Below are 16700 nucleotides of genomic sequence, written 5' to 3' on the forward strand. Positions count from 1 at the left end.
AAAAACTCCAATGAGTTGCCATTAGAGGATAAGGAACCAATTCATTATGCTGATGATACAGAAAAAGTCATTTATCTTGCCCTATATGAGTAGTCAAATAGATGAAGGGAAGCAGGTCTTCAAAAAGGATTTCAACTAATAAATAAAAAATAAATCCTAAAATATTGCCATTTGTAACCACCAAAGAACCAAAAGATCTATGCACCGAACATGAACAGCTGCTGACAACATCAACAAAGACATGATGTGCCTCCTGAGGAAAGAATACAGTATCACCCTAATCTTATCAAAGGGATCAAGGAGAAGTCGGATGAAGCCTCTGGATCCAGCTGCCAATTTGCAGGAAATACACAGGGCCGAGGAACAACTTTACCATAAATGTGAGATCAGCAAAACCTAGACCATGGGCACTTACTAGGCCAAATGACCTTGGTTTCTCAATGATAATCTATATTTTCAATTTAGTGGGCCAAGAATTGGTACTATGGTAGTTAATTTTACATGCCGACTTGATCAGATGATGAGGTTCCCAGGTTTTGACGTTATTGATGTGTCTGTGAGGATGTTTCTAGATGAGGTCGGCATTTGAAATGGTAGACTTAAGCACAACTGCCCTCCTCACTGTGGGCGGGCATCACCCAATCCACTGAGAGTCTGAAGGAACAAAAGGTCGAAAGGAGAACTCACGTTTTCTTTCTCTGCCTGACTGCTTAAGCCAAGACAGCAGTCTTACCCTGCCCTTGGACTAGACCTAAACCGTCAGTGCTCCTGGTTCGCAGGCCTTCGGACTCAGATTAGAATTTGTATCACCAACTTTCCTGGGTCACCAGCTTGCAGTTGGCAGATTGTGGGATTTCTCAATCCCCACAATCAAACAAGCCAATTTCTTATATTAAATGTCTTTGGGGGCACCTGGGTAGCTCAGTCAGTTAAATGTCCAACTTCAGCTCAGGTCATGATCTCACAGCCCATGAGTTCCAGCTCTGTGCTGACAGCTCAGAGCCTGCAGCCTGCTTCCGATTCTATGTCTTCTTCTCTCTCTGCCCCTACCCTCCCTCTCAAAAGTAAATAAACATTAAAAGAAAATTTAAACGTCTGCGTGTGTGTCTGTGTATGGAAAGATAGATGTATATAAAGGTATATGTTGATATCTACATCTATATATTTCCTATTGTTTTTTTCCCTCTGGAGAATCTTTTCTTATTTTTTAAATTTACATCCAAGTTAGTTAGTGAATACTGCAACAATGATTTCAGTAGATTCCTTAATGTCCCTTACCCATTTAGCCCATCCCCCCTCCCACAACCCTTCCCGTAACCCTCTGTTTGTTCTCCGTATTTAAGAGTCTCTTACGTTTTGTCCCCCTCCCTGTTTTTATATTATTTTTGCTTCCCTTCCCTTGTGTTCATCTGTTCTGTGTCTTGAAGTCCTCATATGAGTGAAGTCATATGATACTTGTCTTTCTCTAATTTCGCTTAGCATAATACCCTCTTAGTTCCATCCACATAGTTGCAAATGGCAAGATTTCATTCTTTTTGATTGCTAATACTCCATTGTGTGTGTGTGTGTGTGTGTGTGTGTGTGTGTGTGTACACACACACACACACACACACACCTTCTTTAGCCATTCATCCATCGATGGGCATTTGGGCTCTTTCCATACTTTGGCTATTGTTGATAGTGCTGCTATAAACATGGGGGTGCATGTGCCCCTTCGAAACAGCACACCTGTATCCCTTGGATAAATACCTAGTAGTGCCATTGCTGGGTCACAGGGTAGTTCTATTTTTAATTTTTTGAGGAACCTCCATACTGTTTTCCAGAGTGGCTGCACCAGTTTGCATTCCCACCAGCAGTGCAAAAGAGATCCTCTCTCTCTGGAGAATCTTGATTAATACAGGTATTCAATAACTATTTGCAGTTTAGACTTTATGTGACTGATACACATCCTTGAAATTCTATGAACAGCACTAGTCAATGGGATTTAACTTATAAACTATTATTAAAAACTAAAGAATTACTTCATAGAGTAATTTCATAAAAATCCGAGACCATCTTTATATAAACACAGGAAAACAAATGGTATGTTCAGATGTATTAACTAACCACAGAGTCTAATATGCATAACTGGTTTCCTTAATTAGAATTCTTCCCCTTTCACTTGAACTTCCTCATAAAAACACTGTAATGCGCATGCTCAGCGTTGTTCTCCTAGTGGAAATAACGGACTGGTTTGAGCCATTCTTACTATCTCTGTGTCTGGTCCCCGAGTGGTCATCAGCATAAAGCTGTGTGGTATCTAACCAGGTTAACAGCCACAGAACAGCATTTTTCCCTCAACTAAGTTAACCAAACAGCCATAATAATTATACAGAGGACCCTGAATTCATTAGCAGTATTATCCAATCAATTCCATCTACACTTTAAAACTTACACAACACACCATGTTTTCTAACATCAGAGAAAACAAATTTGCACTGTTTTTATTTCTTTTTGGAAAAGGATTTTTACAACATGGTTTGGCTAAATTATGCCAACCAGAAGAAGACCTGGAATAAGAGACTGTGGCTTCAGGCAAACTAAATATATTCCAATATACAGAACGGAATTAGTCATCAGCTACATCCAAAAGAATAAACACAAATGGCTGAAAAAGACAGCTGACCGGAACTTATGTTAAGAGTTACCTCAGAAATGTTTTTGTCAGTTTCTTTCCTTTTTTCTTCCAACTTCCTTTCAATGCCTACAATTCCCACAGCCCTTATTCTTCCTGGCTGAGAAACAAAAGTAGAAAATAAAACATACAAAATAGGAAGGACACAATCTTTTGCAGCCCACCACAATGTGTTTTCAATGGTGGAAAAGGACCCACAAAGAACCAAAGAAAAACAGCATACAATTACATCTAGTTTCCTTTCAAAATATTTGTCAGTTTCTTGTCACACATAGTGATCTTCAAATCAATATTAAAAAAAAACTGTATATACAATAACTGGCATATTTTACTCTGTATTTTAGATAGAAATTAAATTCATTTTTGTTCTTTGGTAAACTATTATATACGTATCATATTTAATAGGGTCTCAAACATGCAAGAAATTATGGTTAAAAATTCTGGTATTTGACAGTTATTACACAAAGTACTTTCACACATTTGAGTGTCTGTCCACAGTTGGTGGTTAATTTAGACTGGTCTGAAAAACATCACCTAGAGGCACTGTCTGTTCTCTGATGCCAGACTGATTACGAAGAACAGAATGTAGTGAATGGAATCTAACTGTGACCACCCCAAGAGTTACTCTGGTAAGTAGTCATTTGTTTTTGCTAAGTATCTACCATGTGCAGAGCACTAAACTAGGTTCTCTGAAAATAAAGGTTTTATCAGAGTACCATTTTGTTTCTCACAAGTTCTATAATCATAGAAATCTTTTCCCTTAATGAAGATGCAAGTACAGAATTGAAAACATTGGGTTAAGAAATAGTTTCAACAATACCTGGGGTCCTCTATTTGTCGGTAAAGCTTGGGAAACTGGCATATTCTCCCATCTTCTCTGTGTCATTTCCTCAGACAAACGCCTATAAAACTGTTGCGCACATACATACACTTTAAATGAGTCAGTCAGGTTATAGTATCCTTATACAAATTATTACTTAACATTTCTTTAGTTGAAAGGTCTGTTCAGTCATTGCAAAAAGCCTAGAATTCTCAGAGACATCAAAAGAAACCAAAGGAAGTTCTCTTCTTGGATCAGCTTCAGAAAGCACAAAGGAAAAAAAAAAAAAGAAGAAAGAAAGAAACGGACCTTCTATTTAAGTGAGCTATTCTCAACAAAGAGATGAGTGACAATGAATAAATAGACTTACTTTAAACAATCCTGCATATGTGGATTGTTTTCAATCTATAGTGAAACAGACAGAGTGCCAAGAAAAATATACAACCATTATCCATGAAGGAAGTGGAGAATAATTTGTCTAGTTAAAATGTGAAGCCAGAAATGAGAGCCAAAATATCACTACACCCACAGAAAATCAACTATATTTTTTACCAACAGTGAGCATGACTGCAATTAGTCACTTATATTTGCTTAGTGCCTACTGTGTGAGGAGCACTCGGTGAGGGGTTATAGAAAAAAAAAAAACATAAATAATTTAGGATACCAATGGGGGAGATAAACATACCCTTGTAAATGTCTGAGGAATACTTATATAGTCACTTACTAATCAGAACCTGTAAACTATCATATCATGGAGTAAGTAGGTAAGTGATTAGATCTATATGGAGTCAGTAAAGGAAGACTGCCTGATTTAAGGCTGATGAGCTATCAGATACCAAGATAGTTTAACATTTCACTGCATTATACTCTGCCTCCTTAACCAAACCACTGAAAAGTCTACTAGTGGCCTAATAGCATGACTTAGCATATTGCCAGCTTCTGGGTTTTCCTTGTGACCACACCCTCCTGCTTCCTGTTCTCACTGGAACCTAAACTTCATTTTTCTACTGATAAGGCTTAATCTATTAGAAAAATTTTGTTGTAAAAATATGGTGAAACCTGGTATGTTGTACAATACGGATTTCCATCGTATTAATAAACAATAAAAATACACACAAGTACACATTTCTAGTCCAATTTTATGCATAAAAAAAGCTCACCTCAATCTGGCCATGTTCCTTGAAGGAGAGTTTGATGTAGGAGTTCTTACTACTCTGGAAAGGACCAGGTTCTTTGTTGGGTGGAGCAGGGTGAAGATGAACCACTATTTTGGCACTAAGGAATAAATGTAATGAATTTAATCACCTTTAAGCATCACTAATTCTATTTTCATAACCTTTAATATATTTCAGTTCACTTTTAAAATTCATGTAGAAACAAGGGACATCTTGAAAGGAATTCTTCTATATTTTTTATTACATCAGTATTAATGAACCTTTCAAAAATACCTCTACTTATAATTTATAAGCTACGGACCAAGACATTCAAGTTACTAGTTCTATAGATTAATTCAGAAGGTGGTTTCAAAAATAAGTTCAAAATAAGTTTGTAAAATTTGGGATAGTTCATTACGTTGGCTTATGATTAGGGTTTTCCATGGACAGAATCATCCCCAGAGGTTACCAGGGGGGCCTCTAATTTCTGCCAAAGCATACTACCTTATTCATTTGAAAACAAAATGTGAAAACTTATCTGTATAAAACTGGCCAGCTGACATTTTGTTAAAACTCTGTCCAAAACTAACATTCTACAGTATAATTTTTGGAAAATGCCATTCAATCAACAGCATGATCTAGAAGATAATCCAAGAGCAAAAACAATTCTCAAAATGTTGCTGCTCTAGAAACACAAACTACCATAATCTTTATGACTACCATTATGTTCTATGCTAATAAAAATATCACTATATTTGTTCAATTTTATAAGCCTTTTTCCTCTTTTTCCCCCAGCCCGCTCAATAAACAATCTTCTTCCGAAAATTAACAAAACCAAAGCACTCAGTCAAAGTATCCTGGATACCTAGCTTAGAGCCTTTTGTCAAATGAAGGTTAAAATCCCAAAGTCAGCATAAAATATTCAGGCCAGTTTTTAAGTATATTCATTTCATAGGTCATTCAATTGCCATATTTCAAGCTTAAAAACCACCAAATCAAAGAAGCATCTTGGGTTATGAGATGTTTGGTGTTTTGGTGTGTTTTTTTTTTTAAGAGATAGCACCATGTGTGTGGGAGGGTCAGAGGGAGAGAGAAGAGAGAGAGATGGAGGAAGAATGAATCTTAAGCAGACTCCATGCTTAGCACGGAGCCTGACACAAGGCTCAATCCCACTACCGTGGGATCATGACCTGAGCTGAAATCAAGAATCGGACGCTCAACCGACTGAGCCACCCACACGCCCCAGGTTATGAGATGTTAAAAGGTGAAACGATAAATATATGTGTGTGTGTGTGTGTGTGTGTGTGTGTGTGTATGTATCTTTGAATCAATGAAATATGATAATTGCTTGGGAGGGAAGAGATGAGAACTAAAGAGAATGTTTGAGAAAAGTTAACCTGGCATATTATTAAATTCTTACCCACTGGACATGGTTAAAAATAAGACACTAATGGGAAAGTAAGTATTTTAAATATTTTTGTTACAGTTTAGATTCCCTTGGAAGACAGCAGAGGAAAATTCAAATGATCTGGAACACCTTAAAGTTTTACTTTGTAGAACTTAAGAAAAGTAATACATACAAATATTGAATCATTATGTTGTACACCTAAAAGTCATACAATGCTATATGTAATTATACCTCCATTTGAAAAAAAAGAACTTAAAGAGATGGAGACAAATGACGAGGGGAAAAACAGAAATTAGAGAAATAGCCTACTCTAAAAATCTATGCCTTTATTAATTTTTTTGAAATGTTGGTCAATTTCTTTTATGTCAAATAAGCAATCTTTCATGCTAGCTACATTATAATTAAGGGACACATTGCATTTCTAGTGGAGTTCAACATCCATTTAACCTCTACTGAAGTTAACTATACTAATGCTCAAGATGGGCCCACATGGAAAAAAAAAGTTATCAGCAATATTTGTTCATAACTGCCCTCAATTACATGTACTGAAAAAATAAACCCAGAATTTTTTATGTACTTGATTAAACAGAAACATTTGAACGTGTGACTTTAAACCAGGGTGATCACATGTCCTGGTTTGCCTAAAACAGTCCCCATTTTATGCTTCCTTGGTCCAATTATAAACAGCACCCCCTATTACTTTTATAAATGTCCCATTTTTGACAATAACTGTTATGATACTTCTATGATACTATTATGATACTTCTATGATACTTTCTATATGTGAAAAAGTCAAAGTGGAGAAACTTAATGATCAACTAGAAATGGGAGTAAGGGGCGCCTGGGTGGCTCAGTTGGTTAAGTGTCCAACTCTGGCCTAGGTCATGATCTCGCTGCTCCCGAGTTCGAGCCCCGCATGGGGCTCTGTACTGACAGCTCGGAGCCTGGAGCCTGTTTTGGATTCTATGTCTCCCTCTCTTTCTCTCTCTGCCCCTCCCCCACTCTGGCTCTCTGTCTCTCTCAAAAATCAATAAACATTAAAAAATTTTTTTAAAAAGAAAGTGAAGTAAAGTCAGTCATTTTTCTCAGATGAGTCCTTTCTGATTTTAAGTACTACATACACAGAGGTGCAAAAGCAAATGTTTGTGGAAATACATGCAGTGACAGCTGGCTGACATTGATTTATTTTGATCCAAGGATATTATATAGCAAACCTTGGTACTTGATTTGTGCTTTAAGAATGACTTCCATTTACCCATGAGTTTAATGTAGGAAAACACCTTCTTAGGGGAGCTCCTGACCAATGACCACTATTTACAAAGCCCCAAACCACAATCATTAGGTTCACTCCCACATATGAAGTCATGGCACAGCAATATATCTACCAGGCTAATAATAATAGCTTGACTGGAATGTTTTTTGTGAAAAAGACTGCAGTATATAACACCTCACCTTTTCCCAATTCCAGCTGCCTGTTCTTCAATGAACACAATCTGGGAAAGAGGAATGGCCATGCAGCACTCCTAGGAGGAAATCATCAGAAAATACGACTCTTCAGACTCATCAGAGGGGGTACCTGGATGGCTCAGTCGGTTAAGCGTCCAACTTTGGCTCAGGTCATGATCTCACGTTTGTGAGTTTGAGCACCGGGTCAGGCTCTCTGCTGACAGTTCAGAGCCTAGAGCCTGCTTCGGATTCTGTGTCTCCCTCTCTCTCCCTGTCCCTCCTTCACTTGCACTCTCTCTCTCTCTCTCTCTCTCTCAAGAATAAACATTACAAAACAAAAGACTCACCAGAAATCCTTGTTTTATAGCATTTAATACAGCATCATATACCTTAAGGTACTTAATAATAAAAACAATTTTAAAAATTATAATATGAATTTAGTCCTTAAGTATACTGAAGAAAAACTGAATGAAACAGTACTGTGGTGGCATTTTGCTGCATAGAAGAACACAAGAGGTTGAAGAGAAACTGTTCTCCCTCTCTCTCTGCCCTTCCCCCACTCACGCTCTGTCTCTCTCTGTCTCAAAAATAAATAAACATTAAAAAAAATTTTTTTTAAATGGGGCGCCTGGGTGGCTCAGTTGGTTAAGCATCCAACTTCGGCTCAGGTCATGATCTCACAGCTTGTGGGTTCGAGCCCCGCATCGGGCTCTGTGCTGAGGGCTCAGAGCCTGGAGCCTGCTTCAGATCCTGTGTCTCCCTCTCTTTCTGCCCTTCCCCTACTCACACTCTTGTCTCTCTCTGTGTCAAAAAGAAATAAACATAAAAAAGGTGTTTTTTTTTTTTTAAAAACTATATCTACTTTTGTTTTTACAGTAGGTACATCTTTTTAAAAGCACTACTTATATGAAAACTTTTTATATATATTCTTATAGAGAAGACAAAAAAAACCAGAACAGGTAAATCAAAACCTGGAGTGTTCTATATGGGTGATTCTGTGGTTCTATATGGGTCATTCTATATGGGTGAGACACCTGTTCTGTGTCTCCCTCTCTCTCTGTCCCTCCCCACTCATGCTCTGTCTCTCTCTCTCAAAAATAAACATTAAAAAAATTTTTTTATTTTTATTTTTTTAAAAAAATTTTTTTTTCAACGTTTATTTATTTTTGCGACAGAGAGAGACAGAGCATGAACGGGGGAGGGGCAGAGAGAGAGGGAGACACAGAATCGGAAACAGGCTCCAGGCTCTGAGCCATCAGCCCAGAGCCTGATGCGGGGCTCGAACTCACGGACCGCGAGATCGTGACCTGGCTGAAGTCGGACGCGTTGCGCCACCCAGGCGCCCCCCCAAAAATTTTTTTAATAAATAAATAAAAAGTAAAATAATTAGACAACATTAACAGTTCTAGGGTGTGCCTTACCAACAAGGTCAATATCCCCATGAAAGGAGATTGATTCTTGGGGCTAAAAAGAGTCAGATTTTACAATAGTTAGTGGCCTTTAAAGAGCCTCAGTACAGTATATACTTTGCCTATAAAATACAAATGTCATGGTGGGGGGGCAGCAATTATGAAAATAACACAGATTGCTTATTTACTGGCAACACTGAAATTTGCACATACATACACGCACACTTTCAAGTTAAAGCTCTTTGGAATAAAAATAGCTTTATACATGGAACTTGTTTTCTCTTCCTAGAAATGAAAAAACAGGGAGGTTTCTCCTCTTGCTGAATGACTTTGAGGCCATTCTTCTCAGTATCTAGGTTAAAGTATCTACTTCCCAGCAGACCCATACTCCAGATTCTCAGTCAGAAAGTTTGTTTTGAGGACCCCTGACAACAGGTGGGAGAAATACTGCTGTTACACACGGAACATTCAGGTATGCAGTAGGCTGACTGGTGTTTAAAAATGGAGTGACCATAAGTCTCTCTTTGTTTAGCAACTATAGACTTTTCTGAGCTGAATGAAGGACAGCCTCTAACTCCTCTATCTGCACTCCATTCAGAGAGATCATATGAGACACTTCTTGACATCATGAAAACAGAAATTAAAAAAAAAAATTTTAATGTTTTATTATTTATTTTAGAGAAAAAGAGAGAGAGAGAGCAAGCAGGGGAGGGGCAGAGAGAGTGGGAGACACAGAATCCGAAGCAGACTCCAGGCTCTGAGATGTCAGCAGAGAGCCTGATGCAGGGCTGCAACTCATGAGCCGTGACATCATGACCTGAGCCAAAGTCGGACACTTAACCAACTGAGCCACCCAGGCACCCCGTGAAAATGGAAATTTATTGCATCTGTTTAATTCTGACAGACAGACAGACAGAAAGAGACTTCAGGGATTTAAAACCTACAACAGATTAAAAAAAAACAAAAAACCTTTATCTTACATGATTTTTCTGATCTCTCCAAATTAGTCGGTGTGTACTAAGAAGGAGGGTCCCAGCATCAAATTTTATCTAGAAAGACAAGATCATCACAAAATATTAATGATGTATCACTTAATGCAGTCCAGATTTTCTTCCTCATAAATTACACACAAAAAAGTTAATCATATAAATAAACATTTGAGAATTAGGCTTACCACAAATTAAAGAGAAGCAATGCTATACGCTTCATAAGCTGTATATATACATACATATATATATATGTATATATACAGCCCTGATAAAATTAGGAAAAAATTGCAAACAACCAAATGAGTAACAATAGGGTAGTAGTCAAATCACGTATGATACGTTCATACTGTGGAATCCAAGCAGAGGTTAGGAAGAATGAGGTATAGCTCTATGGACTATCACAGAACTATACGACAGAGTTAGTGGGGAAAGAAGCAATTTACAGCCTATTACATATAATGTAATCAGACAGAAATAGAGATAATCTCCATATCCCAAACTTCATGTGCGATATATGCATGTGTCTACACACACATACACCGCCCCCCACACACACACGTAGTAGAAAAAGATATAAATGGAATACTCAGTGATCTGTTAACAATGATTATCTCAAAAAAGTGTGAGGAAATAAATGGGAAGAAGAGAAGCAAAGGCCCCCTTTTTTAAACTATCCATTTCACTACTGATTGAATTTTTTACCGTGAGATTGAATTTATATATAATACTCATATAATTTTTTAAAATAATTTTTAAATAATAAGAAAATAGACATAAACCTACAAAAATAAGTGTGGCTAGAGATTCAATCAATGACACTGGGACAACTGGGTTCTCCAGTAGAGAAAAATAATAATAATAATGATAATGTTGGATTTATACCTAATATACTTTACCAAATTAAATTCTAGATCAAATATCAGAGTTAAAAAAAAGAAAAATTATAAAAGCACTAGAAAAAAATGAGAGAATTTAAAAAAGTTTTTTTTAACATTTATTCATTTTTGAGAGACAGAGAATGAGCGGGGAAGGGGCAGAGAGAGAGGGAGACACAGAATCCAAAACAGGCTCCAGGCTCTGAACTGTCAGCACAGAACCCGACACAGGGCTCAAACTCACGAACTGCAAGATCATGACCTAAGCCGAAGTCAGATGCTCAACCGACTGAGCCACCCAGGCACCCCGAGAATTTTTTACATAATGTAAGAGAAGGTCTTTCTAAGAAAAACACTAAGCCCATTAGCATTAGAGGCAAAGATTTATAAAGTGAACTCCACACACACAGGCACACAAATTCCTTGTAGCAAAAAAACACCAAGGCGAAGATGGCAGACTGGGGAAAATAACTGAAACTCACATCAGAGACAAAGGGCTAATTTCTGTAACGTATAAAGTACTCTTACAAATCGCTTTTAAAAAATAGCCTGTAATCCATCAGAGAAATGGGCAAAGACTATTAACAGAAAGTTCACATAAAAGGAACTACAATGACTCTTAAGCACATTAATAGATGCCCAACCTTGCAGATAACAAGAAAAAAGCCAATTAAGAGAACATGAGGGCAGTCCATCCAGGAGATTGGCAGAGGTCCAAAAGCTTGGTAACACCGTGCAAGTGAAATGTTAGCGAAATAAACACTTGCACACCTTGTTGGGAGCGACAACCTCCACTGAGGGCAATAGATTAATCTATCAAAAATACAAATACACATATCCTTTGATCCAATTTATCTACAGATGAATCCACACGTGCATAATCATACACTACTAGGTTATTCATTGCTGTTTGTGAAAAGCAAAATATAGGAAATAAGTTAAATGCCCATCAACAGAGAAATATACATGCACACAATGAACTACTACTCAGTGATTACAAAGAAATCAGGAGGCTCTATCATAGTAAAGTATTTGATAAAATCTAAGATGCCACTCATTATGAAATGCATCCTGATTCTGGTTGTTAAAATGTGTGTGTGTGGGGGGGTGGGGAATGGACATTTAGAATTGATGAAATATGGTAAATTCTCCACACAGATGAAATGAAAAAAGCGAGATGCAACACTCTGTATGCATATCATATTACAAACTTACATCTTAAAAAAGGAAACACAATTTATACAAATACCTATGCATGATGCATATGCACAGCTCTCCAGAATGATGCACTGGTTAGCCTCTGAGGGGGAACTGAGTCACAAAGAGACAAAGGTGAAAGGGAGACTTTTAACTTTATACTTTTTGTGGTTTTTGAATTTTTGTCATGGGATTGTATCACCTACCCAAAATATAAATGTAAAAAATGTTTTTAAAAACTGTAATACAGGGGCACCTGGGTGGCTCAGTCAGTTAAGCATCTGACTCATGATTTTGGCTCAGGTCATGCATGAGCTATTACTGAGTTCGAGCCCCTCGTCGGGCTTGCTGCTGTCAGGGCAGAGCCCACTTCGGACCCTCTGCCTCTCCTCTCTCTCGCTCGCTCACTCAAAAATAAATACACATAAAAAAGAGATTTCAAAACTTCTTTTTTGTCAATGAGTAAGATTTCCCTTTTCCAAAAGCAAGTACTTTATCAACTTGAGTACCTGGTGCTACGTTACAGCACAACAGTTCTGATTAAGCAGAAGCACTTTCTCGCACTGAAATTCAAGCATAAGGATGTAAGTTAAAGCTGAAGGCAGAGTATATTCCATTACTGTGTCAATTAACAATGTGCACATGTAACGCTGATGCTCCAAGTGAAGATATTGTGTAATAGTTCCCTTCAGGGATTCCAAGGGATTATGAGCTAAACCTGATAGACAAGTTTAGGCTGGTTTGCTCCAGCCACTCAGAGCTAGAACAATTTTAACTACTTCAAAGTTGATGTAACTTAGGCTTTTGCTGGACAAGCTCTTACCCTGTTTTGTTTTGTTTTTAGTTAACATTTTTCTTTTATAAAAGTAATACAGTGTCGAAAATTTGAAAAAAAAAATGGAAGTCTAAAAAAGAAAATGAAATCACTCATAATCATACCAGCCAGAGTGTGTGTATGTGTGTGTGTATATGTGTGTGCATGTGTAAATAATTTTTAAATAAAATGAAGCCATTATATTTGTAGTTTTATAAGTAGCTTTTTTCAGTTAGCAGCCTCTCATTAGTAATTCCTCATGCTGATTAAGGCATATCCCATTTTAATTAACAAAACTCTACGGTGGTCACTGAGATTGCTTCCAATTTTCCCTATATGTAATAATATATAATATATATAATAGTGCTGAGATGAGCATCCTCATTCATTGTATGTTTATGCATCTCTGATTACTTCCCAACGGTAAATCCCTAAAAGTCAAACAGCTAGCTGGAAGAAAATAAACATTTTCTAAGTCTCCCAGTACATGCTGCCAACTTGCCACTTTATACACTACTAACCTGCTTTCATTATTATTTAAATTAGCTGAGGCTATAGAAGCTTTTGTGAATTTAAACAAATGACCTGTCTACGCTACTTAAGAAAACATACTGTGTGGTCATAACGGGCCCATGAAAACTGTGCCTGTAGAAACAAGCAGGTGCTCATTTATTCACAAGAGACGCTTGGGCGGTGGGAAGAGCCCAGTCTACTCTAAATGTGTCACCTCAGATGGGTCACAGTTTTCTCAACTGTCAACTGAGTGTCCTCATCTTTGGGAGGATTCACTATATTAAGCATTACATAAAGAGTCTGGCACTGGTGACTGCTACACTTGTGAAAGCATTGTAGCACAGTCAATTAAGCAGAGCCTTTGGGAGTCTGATCAACAGAGATTTAACTCCTGTCTCTCCTGATAACCAACTCTGTGGGCAAGTCACTTTCTAAGAGTTATTTTCTCATCCATAAAATACTCACCTCATATGCCCAGTAATAGGATTAAATGAGATTGTACGTAAAGCTCCTGGCACATAGCAGGTACTCCTATTATTTAGGTCTCTTTTTTTTCACGTATTTCACACCCACGATGAGCCAAAAGATACAAGGATGAGTAAGGCACACTTTCTGCCCTCCAGGAGCGTCCACCTGGCCTATGAGACAGCCACGTGCATGCCTGCCTGAGGAACGTGTTGGGACGCAAAGCTATGAAGGCTAAGCAGTCTGGACTGGAGTGTCCTAGACCAAGGGAGCCAGGGAAAGACACTGAAAGGGAACTTGACCAGATCTGGAGGCTGATAAGGAGCTTCCTAGAGTCTTCAGACTGCATGAGGTCTGGAAGCTTTCCAGCAGATGGAGGAAGCCAGGACATGGGACTTCCCCCTAGGAATCAGTCTAGCCCTCAGTCACACTGGGGACAGCTCAGCAAGTGACTCATTAGATGCAGCTCAGGGACCACAGCGGTGAGCAAGCTTGTCTTAGAGCTCTGCTTCCATTTCAGGACACCTACATTCCTCCCTCACTACCCTCAGCCTTTAGAACAGTTAAGAATTCTCGACGAGATCAAAGGATCTTAACTAAATTATTCCCAGTACTTTTTTTGTTAATCCTCTGCTAACTATATCTACTTGTCCATTAAAATAGGCAAAACAAAAACAAAACACAAAACAACAACAAAAAAACCTTAAAGGAAACACTAGAATTCACTGATTGAGCAATGGTTTTGCATACACAGGTCCTAATGGTTTTGACTTGTTATGGTCTTAAACGGACGTAGTTGTATTATGTGCCAGCCAAGATGCTCCTAATTTGCATACTGGAGTTACATACAACAACAGAGGGTGGTGTTCTGCAAAAGTGTGACTTCCAGCATGGAGTGTCTTTAGGGGAGTTTCTGAAGACCAATCTATCATTGTCAGCATTCAGTTCTGAATGCTGAAGTTGATTATGCTTCCTATTTAAAACAGTTCCAAGGGTGTAACCTTCATTCAAAAACCATTTAGCTTGTCACTCGGACCAAGAGATGCAAACCCAATTGCGATCAAGTTAACCAAAGTGCTGAGGCAGGAAATGGAGTAAAACCAAGCAAGTTATTTAAGAAAAAGACCCTGCCTTGATAAGAGAGGAAACAGTACGTGGAAAATGCCCTCAGGGAGGCAGAGCACCTGGGTCCGGTGTCATGTCAGCTGCGCCTGTAGACAGCTGGGTAACCCCTGCCCTCCATGACCTAGGAGGAAGGAAGCCTCGAGCTTCTGCAAGCACCGACCAGGAAAAGCTATGGGTCAAGGAACAAATGCAAAAGTATGGAAGGAAGTTTCATCAATAACACCACAAAGAAGATGAGAGAGCAGGTGAAAACTTCTGGAAACTAAAAATCCTGGTTAGAATAAGCGGGTTTCGAACATTTTTCTGATCAGGACCAAACTTCCCCAGAAGATACGGCCTGACTGCATTGGCAAACAGCTGCGGCTGAGGCCGGCAGGTCTGTTCAGGGTCACGTCCACCTGGGACAAAGCCAGGGCACCTGCTTCTCCTGCACGGAGCACCCCTCCCTCTCCCCTACTCGCCCCCCCGCCCCCGCCCCTTTAAATCCTTCTGGCTTCGCCGGGACGGGGAGGATAGGCTTCGGGATGTGAGTCCACCGTCTTCCCAGGCCGCCTGCCTCCTGAGTAAAGCAGCCTGTCCCCCAGCGCTCGTGTCTGGAGTACGGATCTTCCCGCGGGGCGCCGCCCGGGCTGAGCCGAGCCGGTTCCCCGGGAGGTAACAGTCGGACGGAAGTCTCCACCAGACGCTCACGCCGGGCTAGTAACACTTGTCTCCATTCGCAAGCGCCTCTCCCAAGGTTTGCGCCCGGGTGACAAGGCATGGCCTACCACATCACTTCACTAAACAAACGCTCAAGACTCCTTCCTTAAGTCATTCCAGGAAGAAAAAAAGGGGGGGGGGGGGCGGAAAGGCGACCAGTGAGACCCGGACACGCTTCTCAGAAACCCCTGCGGGGCACTGCCCGCCGCTCGCTGGGGCAGACCGCACGCCCGCCGGCCGCACCCGGCTCGGCGAGGCACCCCGGCCAGCGAGCCGGACAAAGGAGGCACCGGCCCGGCGCGGCCCGCCGTCACCGCGCCGTATCCGGGCCCGAGGAGCAGGCACCCGGCCAAGCCGTCTGCCGTCCCCGCCGCTCCCTGAGCGCGGCCGCCCAAGCGCCGTGGCGTGCGGACCCGGCACCCGGGCGGAGGCCCCTCAGGCTGGCCAGACGGCGCACCCGTCCCCGAGGCCGCCTCTACCTTCTCCTCGCCGTCGTAGATGCGCACGCCGCGCTGCTGGATCACCAGCGTCTCGTTGATCTCCAGGAGGCCGCTGGTCCACACGAAGCGGTCCATGGCCGCCGGCAGGCCGGCCTCCGCCGCTCGCGCGCGCCGGCGCTCGGGGGACGCGAGCCCAGCGCTGAACAGCCTGCGACGCCCCCTGGCGGCGGGCGGGGCGGAGGCGGGCAGGGAGGGAGCGTGCCCGGGAAACCTGGGGTCGTGCGTAGAGCGCCCCCTGGCGGTCAGTAGGCCGGTGGCCCGGCGGGGTCGTCCACCCCATCCTTTGTCCAGTTCGGGCACAAACCCGGAGCTTGCAAGGGACATTAAGGGAGGCCAGGACGCAGCTTGGACTTCCTTATTGTGCATTATCCCTTGTATTTGTGCCGTTTTCTTGTCACTGCCCAGCATGTTGTCACGTTCGTAAAAGGCTGTAAATAATACTGGAACTTTTCTTTCCAAATGAAGATTTATGGCCTGAACTGTCCTCTACACAGCTGCAATCAGTATGGAAGTACTACCTTGGTCCCCTCCCCTCCTTTTTCCCCATTAAAACCACTTTCATTTAGGGGTGCCTGGCTAGCTCCGTTGGTAGAGCATGTGACTCTTGATCTC

At 40.6% G+C, this 16700-nt stretch overlaps 1 protein-coding gene across 1 annotated transcript in view; it reads right to left on the minus strand.

Moving 5' to 3' along the window:
* Positions 1-16219, minus strand: part of VPS36 (vacuolar protein sorting 36 homolog) — a 29716-nt gene extending 13497 nt beyond the window's left edge. The window contains exons 1-6 of the mRNA XM_040448313.1: positions 16068-16219; positions 9892-9960; positions 7509-7579; positions 4655-4769; positions 3495-3584; positions 2688-2774 (exon numbers count right to left, since the gene is read on the minus strand). Of these exons, the coding sequence (XP_040304247.1) occupies positions 2688-2774; positions 3495-3584; positions 4655-4769; positions 7509-7579; positions 9892-9960; positions 16068-16163 (528 nt within the window). The 5' untranslated portion in view covers positions 16164-16219. The remainder of the gene's footprint in view (positions 1-2687; positions 2775-3494; positions 3585-4654; positions 4770-7508; positions 7580-9891; positions 9961-16067) is intronic.
* Between the last annotated feature and the right edge of the window lie 481 nt (positions 16220-16700).

This window comes from Herpailurus yagouaroundi, unplaced genomic scaffold (genome assembly GCF_014898765.1).
Source record: "Herpailurus yagouaroundi ecotype Mexico unplaced genomic scaffold, PumYag 197, whole genome shotgun sequence".
NCBI classification, from domain to species: Eukaryota; Metazoa; Chordata; class Mammalia; order Carnivora; family Felidae; genus Herpailurus; species Herpailurus yagouaroundi.